At 41.5% G+C, this 13,453-nt stretch overlaps 1 protein-coding gene across 6 annotated transcripts in view; it reads right to left on the minus strand.

The window, feature by feature from the left end:
* Positions 1–4,415: 4,415 nt before the first annotated feature.
* The window catches only part of PRICKLE1 (prickle planar cell polarity protein 1), a 111,180-nt gene continuing 102,142 nt past the window's right edge, over positions 4,416–13,453 (minus strand). For all 6 annotated transcript variants that reach the window (XM_027035923.2, XM_027035927.2, XM_027035925.2 and 3 more), the window contains exons 3-8: positions 12,870–12,983; positions 12,085–12,222; positions 11,318–11,521; positions 9,855–10,041; positions 8,090–8,950; positions 4,416–6,267 (exon numbers count right to left, since the gene is read on the minus strand). In XM_027035923.2, coding sequence (XP_026891724.1) covers positions 5,405–6,267; positions 8,090–8,950; positions 9,855–10,041; positions 11,318–11,521; positions 12,085–12,222; positions 12,870–12,983 — 2,367 coding nt within the window. In that variant the 3' untranslated portion in view covers positions 4,416–5,404. The remainder of the gene's footprint in view (positions 6,268–8,089; positions 8,951–9,854; positions 10,042–11,317; positions 11,522–12,084; positions 12,223–12,869; positions 12,984–13,453) is intronic.

Raw genomic sequence — 13,453 nt, forward strand, 5'->3', positions numbered from 1 at the left:
TGGTTCCTATGACTTCTGTTTTGGAGCGATTTTGTAAAACCCACTTGAGATTCATCGGGGGTAATTTTTATGAGGCAGTTAGCACGTAGGGTTAGAACCCTCATGACTACAGTGCCGCCCAGGACTCAGCTCTTTGGTCCCTGTACCTGGGTCTATGGTAGAGTTTGAGAAGAGCCATTTAAGTGGAAGGAACTTGGTAATTCAACTCACCCATTCTGGGAACCAAGATTAAACATAATTAACACCTTTTCAGCTTTGCTTACAACATATTCAGAGATTCAAGAACAAGATTGCTACCAGTAGCAATCCTCTGCGATGTAGGGGGGGAAAAACCAAAACAAAACTTTAGGTAATTGGAGAGAAATAACATGAGGGAAGAAAATAGAAAATACTTGCCTTCAACATACTCTATGTAGTCTCCCAACTGTCTACTTGATGAAGACAAAGCCAGCTTGAAGTATAGGCATGGATAGGGAAGTAACCATCTTCAGACTTTTTCCTCATGATTTACTTTAACCCATGCCCACTGAGTCCCAAGCATTTAATTAATAGATTAACTGAAAAAAGCCCCAACCCTTTAAAAAGTTCCCTGCTCCCTCTTTGGAGAGATCCTTTCGGGAATCCTTGCCAGACACAGATGTTGGTAAATGAGAGAGTCAGAAAAGGGAAAAATATTTTATGCTGCAAGACTTTTCTGACCTATAAATTCAGTTCAGTCTCCACAGAATACTGAAGCTGGAAGGAAACCCTTGAGGTGGCCTAGCACTCTCATTTTACAGAAGTAGAAACTGGGTCGGAGCACTTCACCTGCTGGAGTTAATGAGAGAGGTGTGTCTCCTAACCCAGATCTCCTGAATCCTGGCATCCAGTGGGCTCTGTACCACTCAGCAAGATAAGCTTGGTGATGGTTTGTATTAGATTAGGAACCGTCTTTTCCGTTGTCAGTTGCTTGGTTTGTTTATCTAGAAACACGAAGACAAGTATTGGCATTTTTGAGAACTGTCTTCATATTCTTTATTATTTTTGTTAATGTTTATTTTTGAGAGAGACAGACTGAGCAGGGGAGGGGACAGAGAGGGAGGGAGACACAGAACTCAAAGCAGGCTCCAGGCTCTAAGCTGTCAGCACAGAGCCTGATGCAGGGCTCCAGCTCATGAACTGTGAGATCATGACCTGAGCTGAAGTCGGAGGCTCAACCGACTGAGTCACCCAGGCTCCCCAACTGTATTAGAACTGGCTTCATATTCTTAAATGGTTGTTTGGAATCAAATGCTTTCAGAGAATGGGCTACAAGTTACGTCTAAAGTTGACATAACAGCACCTTGTGCACACACAGCAGTAAAGAGATGTGAATTTCCTTTGCCAAAAGAAAAGCTGAGGCTAAAATTGATCCCTAAAATGGGAATACTTCACCAACTAGCTGGTTCTATTCAAAAATAAGGAATCAGCTCAAGTCCTGCGGCCAAGTCTATATATACCCAATGTTTTTGTTCCATACAGGCTTCCCAAACCATTTTGTGAAAGCTACGGTTAAACTTCATTCCCCTAGTGAAGTTTATGATTCTGTGACCTTGGGAAAAGTTGAGCTTAGAAGTGCAAAATTCAGTTGCTCCTGCTCATTTATCCTTGGCCCAGTTTACCTGGGAACCTTCCCAATGTGTTAGCAGAAAACCCCTGTGACTGTGCACAAGCACACCTCCCGTTTTAGATCACTCCAAAGAATGGCTAGCAAATGGAACCAGGCAATTAACAACTTTCTCATTTGACTAAAAAGAATTTTTATCATAATTGTGTTACCAGCATTGAATTGGTAATGAGGCTCTTAGAATTTTATCTCCGTTTTTCTCCTTTGTGCATCAAAAAAGGTCACAAGTATTTCTGTAAATAGTAATTAGTTGTGCCTTTCCTCATTAGCTCTGAGGAATGGGGAATCACCTTCAGGCTGCAGAATAGAGAACCCATGCACTGGAGATTTGCCAATGGCAGGCTCACTTTGTTCAAAGTGTTTCAGAAATATTTGAATTTGTCGCTAGCATTTAGAAGCCGGGAGATTTGGCAAATGTTTAAATTCCTGGTTTCTAAGAATGTGAAGGGAGGTCCAGCAACACTCGTTCTCCTTTCCATGGCAGTAGTCAAGTGTCCATTAGAAAAGAAGAGCTCAAGAAACCAAAGTATGCCCACGCTGTGTTAATAATACCTCTGCTAAAATCCTTGGGGCACTCCTGAAATTTATCCACACCAATACTTTCAGGACCCATCACCCAAGAACCAGCTGGGCAGGGACATGTGCCATCCCTGGAAATCTAGCAGCCTTGGGTGCCCGTTCCAGTTTTACTACTATTTTTAGAAGGCCCATGATTTGTATCTAAGAGGGCTAGACAGCAAGTGATACCTCCTTTTACTTCTGGTGTGTTTTATTTAACTCAGGAACTAGAAGGCAGAGCAAAAAGTATAGCAGATGCATACACAAAATGAATCTTCTTCTTTTAATCGGAGCCGAAAGGAGTCCCCATTGACATTTTACTCTGTGCCCCTTGGTGGGCTTTAAGCAAAATGTTCAATTTGCTCTGAAGTGAGGAAAATGCAACAGTTAAGGGTTCTGTCTCACAGGTGTAGAGATTAGAGACAGTGTTTTAACATTTGATATTTATCTTGAGACCCACCTGACCAGATACTTTGCACTCTTGTTAACCAAATCTGTGAACACCTGTTGGCAACTATATGCTTCATTTTCTTGCCTAATTCTTCACAGAACTGCAAGGCAGTTCTTTTCCTTCCTTTGTAGCTAGTTTTGTTTTTTGCCACTAACCAAGAGTTAAAAGCTTTAAAGGTTATGCATTTCCTTAAGCCTTTAGCAATCTACATGACCCTCTGTTGCCAGAAGCAAAAGGAACTAATCTTTTGAGAATGACTTGAAAACTACTGAGGACAGCAACTTCGGTTCATACCTACATTTCTCCAGACTGTGTATCAGTGTTTACTATTTATTATTCGTCTTTTCTAAACAACACATCACAGCAGTCTTTTCTAAAAGGATGCCCACTGTGGCAGCTCAGGTTCTGAAAAGGTCTTCAAAAGCAAGAAATTTGCTAATTGGTTATGTGAGATTGTGATGGAACAAGCACCCTTGTACATTGTTAGTGTAAATGTTGATCAGGCAGATTTCTTTTGGAGGAAAAGAAATTATAAATGCGTCACTTCTGTCCCAGGAATTATGCTGCTCAGAATTTATGTGCATATATGCCAATGCAGGATAAGGTTATCCATGAGGAAATTCAAGTCCATGGTTAAGTCAATTATGGTGTATTATACCATCACTGAAAAGAATGAGGTAGACCTATTTGTGCTAATGTCGAAGTCCACACATAAAGTGAAAAAAGCAAAGCTAAGCATGCATGTATAGTTTGCTACCATTTTTAAAAGAAACATTTACATAAATATGCTTTGAACATCTGAAGGACACTAGAAATGATTAATAGTGGTTACTTCTGGGGAGGGACCTGATGGACTGGAGATGAAGAGTGAAAAGAGATACGCCACTATCTTTTGAGTTAGTGTGTGTGTGTTTTGATTTTTGTTAGCATGTGCATGCATCTCCTTTTCACTGTTTTTTAAAATGAACCAGACCACGGAAATAATGACACACTTGTTGAGTAAGTGGCTCTCTCCCCAATTGTGTGTTTCTGAAGGTTCTCTGTCCATCCCACGTACACAGCCCTGCCCTCTCCAGGGATGGGTGTAGGGGATGCTAGACTACTCGTTTATCTCTTGGATTCACATCCCCCTTCCCCAAGGCCTAACAGCTTTTCCCCATTCCAGTAAACATGGACAGCTTTGCCTCTGGGCCTCAAGTTCTATTTCCCACTTACTAGTAGGAACAAGGGAATATGCAGGAGTCAAATGGTGGCCTGTTAATGGTATAAGAATGGGCAGTCATGCCTGAACAGGAGAGCTAAACAGAAGTTACCTGGATATGTTTGAAAATATCTGTGTTCAGAAAGGTAGTTTGTTATTTATTAATAAGCATTTATTAAATACCTTCCTATAGGTCCAAGGTACCACTAGGACCTTACTTAGGACTGAAACGTATATGCAAGAATTGCACATAAAATATCAGCTCATTAGTTCAAATTCAAGATCATTGTTCCTTGAAACAGAACCTCATATAAACTTGAAGTAGTCAGTGGCACAGCATCCTCTAAAGATTTTAAAAGAAAAAGGCCAACAAGTTAGCTGGAAAGGAAAGGAACAGCCTCTCTTCAAATACTAAATCTACAAAGTCCTCTGCCTCTAAAGCAGATCCTTGTAGTTTTGGTCTCTTCCCAGGAAATAATCACCACTCTGTTGAAAATGGGAAAGGCACCCCCTACCATCCCCAAGGAGGGAAAAAAAACATTCACCCAAACAGCTTCTACTTGTTTTTACCATATATTCCAGGGATATGTATGGGGTTTTTTTTTTGTTTTTACATTTATACAGTTTACATTGCTTGACCCATAAATAGCACTCGTAAGATTAATAGGGCCATAGTTTTAAAGAGTATTTACATAGCCCCACCATGCATACAGAGCCTTTTTAATATTGAAAAAATCAAAAAATTTGAACTTTCCATCACTAGGCAATATAAATTTGGCCATCTAAGCTTATAAACCCTGACTAAAATACAAGCAATCATTTCATCCATAAATGCTGTTTCTGGTTCTCCAACAAATCTAGCACTGCAGTGTAACAAATGTCTTGCAATTCAGGGATATAAAAATAACCAGCTTTAAAATCTGAACTGTACAGTATGTACATTAATATTTGCACCGTTAAATTAGGAATACACTTAAGTCTATGAAATACTACATTATAAATAGCAACGTCTTTTTCAATCTGGAGCTGGAGCTAATACAATGCAGCGTTTACCTGGCTAACTGAAAGGGGACGAGGTGGCCTCACACGATGGGATGCACAGTATTGGCTGGGTCAGCGTGACTACGTGCATGCCGCACAACAAGACAGACTGATCAGGACCTGGGCCAACCTGGTGTAGACAAAGGACACACACTATCACTTTACAAAGGTGGCGGGAGTTCTCCATTGTCTAAAATCAACACCCCCGTCCAATCACCTCCTGACAGTCTCTTGAGGATTCTCTTGAGGCTTGGAGACCAAAACCGCTACATAGGGCTGTAATGCACCTGACAGGCACAAGATGTGGCATCAACCTGGCACCATCCAAGGAGGGCAAACTGGAGAAATCACACCTTCCAAAGGTTAATCTGACACTGTAAACAGCAGCAGGGGTCTCATTTACATGGGCAAAGCACTTCAAACTATTTTAGCAACTTTCCTATGAAGAAAAAAGATAGGATTCAAGATGGTTAATGGCAGTTTAAACATGATCCCCACAGCTACTAGGTTAAGAAATAATACAGTTTTTGCCCTTGTGTCCCTTTTTCTTCTTGGATTTAGTTGTCCTCTGACCAAACTGAGGAGTGGGGAGTGCAGAAGTTGGGCTCGAAAGGTCATCTGTATAGTAGGCGTATCTCTGTGGCCGGGGTTGAGGAATTGGTTGTCCAAGAAAATATCCTTCTTCTTCTGAGTCGGAGGAGGAGGAGGTGGAGGAGCACCAGGAATCATCGTCCTCACCATAGAGTCCCAGAAACCTAGGCACTCCTGGGTTCTGCAGTGCGTAATCGGAGGTGGCATGGGCGTACTGTCCATACAGATCAGCATTCTGGATGTATGCTTGGATTTCCCGGGCACTTTTATTCTGTATAAATTTCTCGTAGTTATCAGGGGTGTAAAGCCGCAGTCTGTCCTTGGGAGAGTATTTTCTTTCTGTGACCAGATTCAGGGCATTGTCAGAGCGGGACTTCCTACTTCTCCTGCGGCGATGGTGATGAGACCGGGATCCCCTCTCTTCAAAATGGTAGACCCGTCTTCGAGTCCTTTCACTCATCGGAGGCTGCCGGATTTCAATGTTGTCATAGTTTCCATTGTCAATGACGTCATCTGAAAACTTGACCTGCTGTGGTCTGGATTGAGACTTGGATCTTCTCAATACTGGCAGATGTACTACTGGTTTCTCCTCAGGCATGATTTTTTCTGGACACAACTCTGAACTTAGACTCTTCAAGGACTCTGCGCTCCTGTGCAACATGGAAGAGTTCAAAGTCCCCATATTGCTCATTTTCTCACAATCTTCTGCCTCCATTTCCTCAAAGTTTTGCAGGGAATATAATGAGGGTCTTGGCTTGCTTTCTCCATCCACTGAAGCCCCTAGAAGAAAAGTCAAGACAAAATGTGATCTTCTGACAATTACTACACACAAGCTACTGAAAGGAAGCATCTCAAAGAAAATTCTCCCAAGTGTCAATGTTTGATTAACACCCACTAGGTAAAACCAACATGCACTTGAGAAGGTTTGACTTTTATCATCGATACAGGGGGCATAGCCTCTTACAAGCCCAGCTCTTTTGTGGCCAGACATTAGTTATAGCACATGTCACGAGCAGCAAACATTTTAAAACTTCTCCACATGTAGAACATGACACACAGAAGCTTCTGCCTTGTGATACATTAAAGCCAGACTACTTCACTTGAACATCTCTCAAATCAATCCCTTCCTTTGCATCCACATGGCCACAGTTATGATCCTTTTATACCTAGCTTAGTGGTCAGCAAACCACAGCCCAAGGGCCACATCTGCCCCACAGCCTATTTGTGGATAAAGTTTCACTGGAACACAGCCACACCTATTCACTTACACATGGTCTATCGTTGCTTTCTGCAGTGACAGAGTTGAATGGCTGCAACAGAGACTGTATGATCTAAAAAGTGCTATCTAGCCCTTTACAGGAGAAGTTTGCCAAGCCCTGACACCTAGATCATCAGATCCAGTCTTCTTCCCCCTTTACCTCTGTAATTTTACTTTAATAAAGCTCTTCTCAAAACGGATATTGCTCTCCTTTTTTAATAGGGCCCAGGCAAGTCAAAACAGCCCAGCAGACTGTAAGTGACTAGGGCATGGTACAGACTATTGTCACCTAGAGACTACATAACTTCCTACTTTCTAGAGGGAGCCTGTTTCTTAGCCCATTATTGTCAAGGAATGTCAGCCCTAACACTTTGTGTACCCAATGAGGTCTGTTTTTGATACTAAGTGTTAAAACACAGAGCCCAGCAAACAGGATATGCTTAATTCAGTCCCACCCACATTCTTCAACTCCCCTTTATTGTTGGCCTGCCTCATCTTTGACAAGTCCAACAGAAACTAGGAGGGTAGCTAGCTGTCTTAATTCCTTCTTGCCCGGGTTATTTCTGGCACAGGGCAGCCAGTAAAGCCTTTCCTGCCTATATTACAGTAACATAACCTTTATGAAAGGACTGAATATTATCAGTTGGACTATAAAACTAGCCACAGCCTTTGCTAGCCACGGACCAGTAATATTTCTGTGTTCAAAGACTTAACGCAAATGTGAGATTCAGGAGGGGGTGGGTTCCAGACTCAGTCGTGCCTTTAAAAACCTATGTAAAGTTAGGCATTTAGCCTCTTGGTGATTTAAGTTTCCTCATGTGTAACACATACTAAGTAATACCCACTTGATACAGCTCAGGATCATTTTAAGGATAAAAAGTAGATAACTGATACGAATATGCTTTGAAAACATTAAAGTGAAATTATTTTTTAATCTGCATAAAAAACATCCAGCTATTTTTGAGCTATCTGTTGCCAGCGGGCAATTCAGAAAAATATAAAAGATGCCATGAGCTTATAAAGCACACATGCTGATTTTAGCATCTTGAAATTCCTACAGCAAATCTTAAGAGCACAGGATCTTTCAGACACAGATGCAGACTCCATTATCCACATAAATCAATTTCCTCCTCTTTAAAATAAGGATAATACCTATTCAAGAAGCTTCTATTAAACACGTATGCTCACGTTTATTTTGTTAGCGTTTGGCGTTCGATGTAAACTTCTTCCTTCCCTTGGTTACAGTTTTTCGTAACATGGGCCCTACTGCTGAACTGTAGTTTGTAGAATAAATTTTTTAGTGGCTCTTTTTTCCAAAACCCCCATAATCCCTAGATTGCGTACCTGTGATATTAGATAAAGCCAAAGAATCCATAGAATCTCGAACACTTTGCTCTGGTTTCAAGTCTGACAAACACTCCAGGGAATCTTCATACCAGTGTGTTTGATCGTGATTATAGCCTGAAGCCCCATGGTCCAGATCCAATTCCTGGAGCCTTCTACTGCTTGCAGGGCCTGGGTGGCTGCCATAAGCAGAATCGCCTAGTCCATCTTGTGACTGTGCCCAATACATATCAGACTGGTATTTTTTACTTGCAAGGCTCTGGTTATTTTGCTTTAACTCAGTCTTATTTTTAACCATGTTATCAGATATCCAGTGCTCACTGGCTCGTATATCTAGCTCACTGGGCGGCTGCTGAAAGAGGCTTTTATCACCAAACTTGAGGAGGAGCTGCGTCATATAATCTTCATGCTCAGCCCATTCTTCAGGGTCTTCTGGGGTTTCGTGCTCCACTCTACCTTTCCAAAATTCTTCATTGACGAAACCTCCCTGCCTGGCGAGACTCAGATCCTCCAATTTCCGAGAAAGGGTGTCGTCAGCATTGCCTGATAGGCCAGGAAACTTGTAGTTTAGAGCAGGCGACAAAAGAAGAGACTGTCTACACTGATCTGCTGACCGACTGCTCTTGCCCATCCGGACACTTCTTCTAGAGTCTCTTGATCGAGCTGACTGAAATGCAGAGTCAGAAGAATCAGAGGCATGGACGTCTTCACCAAGGCTGCATGTTTTCGAGCAATAAATCTGACCTTGTTTGGGAAGGAAGGGACACCCCAACAAAGAAGCTTTACACTGGGCACAAGAAAAGCAGGCTTCTGTAGCATGCCAGTGCTGCCCATCATAGGTCATCTGTGCATGGTCGACACCTGTTTTGAAGAAGGACAGAGTAGGAGGTTACAGTTCAATCTTGAAATGAAGAAAAAGACAAGAATGTTTGTATGGGGGAACTCTAAAAGGTGATGGAAATGTATCTTGAAAGGGCTGTGGGTCACACATGTACAGTTAATTGTCATTATTCACAAATCCCATATTTTTGAATTTGCCAAAATTTTTTAATTTGCCTACTTGCTAAAATGTATCTATACCCGCAGAATCAATACTTGCAGAGCTTTCAGGGTTATTTGCTGACAGGTGCAGAATGATGAAAAATTTGAGTCAACTGATGTGCCATGTTCCCAAGCTGAGATCAAACAACCGACGCTCTGTCGTTTGTCTCTGCGCTCATACTATAACAGCTGACAGAGCCATGGTCGATTTATTATCAAGTTTTCTTTGCATTTTTGGGCTTTGTGTTGATTCCGCTGTTTAAGAGGGCTCCCAAGCATAGTGCTGAAGTGCTGTATACTGTCCCTAAGCTCAAGAAGGCTGTGATGTGCCGTATAGAGCACGTAAGTGTGTTAGATCTAGCAGTGTCATTCAGGCATGAGCTACAGTGCTCTTGGCTACGAGTTCAATATTAGTGAATCAGTATACACTAAATAAGGTGTGTTTAAACTAAGACATACATGAAACAAGATTATCTGTTGAGCAGTTCATGAAAATGTGACCAGAGCCTTGCAGGACCCCAACCCTGACTGTCCCCGAGGAGCAATGGTCCAGTAACTCAGGCAACTTTATAGAACACAACCATCGCAAATAATGACAGCTGACTACATATCCATTGTCAAAACTCCTCAAACTAAAACATTTAAGATCTCTACATGCCCCTGTAAGTTCTACAAAACAAACCCACACAGAGACTGGACAATCACAGGCCGGCTACACACTTACCGATGTGCTCCCCACAGGTCTCACAGTACTCTGCATAGAGAGACTCAAAACAGCCGCAGCAGAATGGGCGGCCATCCTTCATGATGTATCTCTGTCCCCCCAGGACCGTTTCACACTCAAGGCAGCAGAAGTGTTTCATGTGCCAATGGCGACCCTCAGCTTCTGTGCACTCATCAGCAAAAATTATCTTTAAAAAGAAATGGGATGAAAAGATCATGGTGAGCTCTTCTAGAGGCCAATTAACTGCATGTTTTCTGGACAACTGACAGACACTGGCTCTTAAAGAAATCACTTAACTAGCTAACCTTGGTTCTTATAGCCTCAGGCTCACATCTTACTTGATTTAGATATGAAATAAAAGCATGAATTGAAAATGTTGAAAAAGAGAAACTCAGTGCTTGCTTAAACTTAAAACAAAAAACAGATTTTTACGTAGATCATTCATTTGGTCATATTTTTGCTCTCCAGTCACACTTTGTTGGCATAATCTGGCAAAGAATACATTAACATTGAAATAATTTAGTAGTCTGTATTTTGATACTAAACTCATAAAAATGTCTGCAGAATCAGCAGTTACAGCTATCCAGATGCTGTGCTGTGTGAACAGCACGTGTAGATAATGTTTCATTTGACCCGGTGGTCATCTCCAGATTAAAGACTTTATTTTTTATAATTTTGGTTTCAAAGAAATTTCAAATTGCATATTATTGACAAAAAACTAAAAACATAAATGTATAAAAGTAAGCACTGAAAGTTAACTGTCACTGATTGAAGGAGACTGAGGAGATACAGAATAAATGCAATAAGGTACCCTGGATTCGATCTTGGAATAGAAAAGAGACACTAGCAGAAAAACTGGAGATCTAAATAAAGTCTGTAGTTAATGGTATTATGCCAATGTTAATTTCTTAGTTTTGATGCATATACCATGGCTAGGTAGGATGTTAACAATAAGGGAAGCTGGGAGAGGGTCTACAGAACTCTCTGTCATCTCTTCAAGTCTTCTGTAAATCTAAAATTACTTTAAAATAAAAAGCTTAAAAAAAATTCCTTTCACACCACCATCCCTTCCCACATGCCCCAGGGGTAACCACTGTTAACTCAGTGTATGTCTTTCCATACTAGTTCTGAGTGTATACAGATATATACACAATCCCGACTTACTCTCCCTTTATTTAACAAAAAGAAGATTATCTACTACTTAATATTCTTGCAACTAGTTTTCTTCTCCCACAATCCATCAAGGACATCCTACTTATCAATGCACAAACACACCTGCTGCCTTCTCTTTATTAGCTGCATATTATTCCATTACATGAATGTACAAGATTATCTTAAAAATATCTAGACAGCAAAAGCAGGAGATATTTATATTTTGCTTAGATGTGAACAGTGGAATACTGACTTACTAGAAGCTTATTTTTTCCAGTGTTAAGGGATAAACTTTTTTTTTTTTTTTTTACCTCATCACATGCTGAACACCGTGGTTTGAGCAGTTCAGCATGGTGCCTGCCACAGTGAATTTTTCCATCCTGATAAAAATAGATGAGGTCGACCAGCAGCTCGTTGCACGTGTAGCAGACAAAACAGGAAGGGTGCCAGCACACTCCAGGGCCCGCACGAGAGGCAAACACTGCAATTTCACCTCCATTTATCTTCAACCCACACTAAAAACAAAAGGATTTTGTTTTTCTTTAAGAACTGGATGCTCAGCCTTTCCTACTTTACACTAAATTCCATTTTGTCAAGAAAGCTTTTATTTGTGGCCCCTCCTGTTAGTGATTAAATAGCTCTTTAATGCTGGATTATTTCTGATTCTTAACTGGAATGAACATGCCTCAGATACACTACCACACTAGACTGTTTCTAAGAATGGTTTCATCCAAGTCACATGAAGAGTCCTTTTCCTGAGCCAGCCTCCTATTGGATACATTTCCTACTCTGAGCCAGGAAGTGTCTGAACGTCTTCACTCTGTTTCTGCAGTTTTGAACAGTGGGTGTACCCCAGCACCTCTCTCCATGCCCAGATTTCACCTGATGTTTACACAAGGGCAGACTGACTCCCCCTGTCAGTTATAAACATTAATGTCCACTTAATAAAAAGCTAGGCTGCCTTTTATGTTTTGGAGGCTTTTAGGGCCCACACCTGTGCTGGCCCGGTCACCTACCCCCAACCATACTCCATCCACATCACTACCACGAGCTACTACTCATCCTTGGAAAGTGCTACCTGTTCGCACACGGCGTGCATCACTGCTCTGGACAAAAGTTTAATCGTTCCTCTTCCTAGTGCTTCTTTCTTCCTTTGAGCACTGAACACCTGCAATTCTTTCTTCTCCTCTTCACTCAGCGACTGGCAATACCGCACCTTCAGAGAGAAGAAAACAGAAGCACCACCCTGGAGCACCCAGTCTCCCTCACCAATTCAGTATTTCCAGGGTTAGAGTTCCGGCAAAGAGCAAGTTTAACTGGCCTGCCCCATAAATCCCCAATTTAAAAATGGCACTGTACCTTTAAAATGACATCAAATCTTATAGCCTCTCCAACAAAAGGGAAATGCAATTTGAAGGATCTTTTTTTAAAAAAATAAGGAGTGTTTAAACTTTTATCAGAGACACTTAAAAAAACTGGAAGACATTAACCTTTCTACAAAAGGTTTAAACTTGTTAATTGCCACTTTCACTCTCCATTCTACAGGCACTCCACTGCAGGGCCAGCCCTAACTACCAGAAAGCACTGACTCTAGATGAAGGGGCAGGGAAATCTCAGGAATTTATAGGTTCCTGATAAGTGGTGGGTGGCTGCAAACACTATAAAAAACAACTTGTTGTTAAGTTTATTGCACTGACACCCTTTTCTCTCTCAAAGAATGGAAAGCTATATTCTCAAGGCAAATTTTAACTGAAGAAAGGCAAAAGAGCCCTGGCCAGTGAGGAGGTAGGGCTTATGAGAGGCAGCTCCATGTTTAGGGTGTATTTTTTTTTCTTTAAATTAGGCTGCTTCCTGTTATTTTACCTCATTATCATGTGGCGGCAACTGGTACAAGAGCTGTTTAATTCGATGTTTCTCTCCAGGGCTGTTAACATAAGGAACCTTTTCCTCTGGTAAGCAAGCAAAATAGAGCTGGATCTGGGTAAGAGATGAAAAACAAGGACATCAGCATACCGGAAGTGAACATCTTAGCTTACATTCCATCTTAGAAAGTTACCTTTCTCTTTAGGTACAGGGTTTGGCCTCTTGTAGCTAATGAGAAGACCAGCTGAGCCAACTCAGCAGAACTGCAAATCTTCAGATAGCTAGCATCCAGCTGCTAAATTGCTCTTCAGGAATGTAATTTGTAGTGACAATTAGGGGCATCATAAATTATGCACCATAAAATGTGCACACTTAATGCTACTATTCCTCAGCCTATCTCCCTAGGGTCAGCCAAGAAAGAATGCCGGGTGAGTGCTGCATATGACCACACAGGCTGTGTGACGCCGCCCAAAACCCAGACACTACACAAGCACACTCAATTTGCTCTCTGAATTTTACACGTCACAAAGACAAAAGCTGTTTTGTCAAACTGTGTAAACTCTCCCTTATCAGGTTCTCTCAAG

This window comes from Acinonyx jubatus, chromosome B4, assembly GCF_027475565.1.
Source record: "Acinonyx jubatus isolate Ajub_Pintada_27869175 chromosome B4, VMU_Ajub_asm_v1.0, whole genome shotgun sequence".
NCBI lineage: Eukaryota > Metazoa > Chordata > Mammalia > Carnivora > Felidae > Acinonyx > Acinonyx jubatus.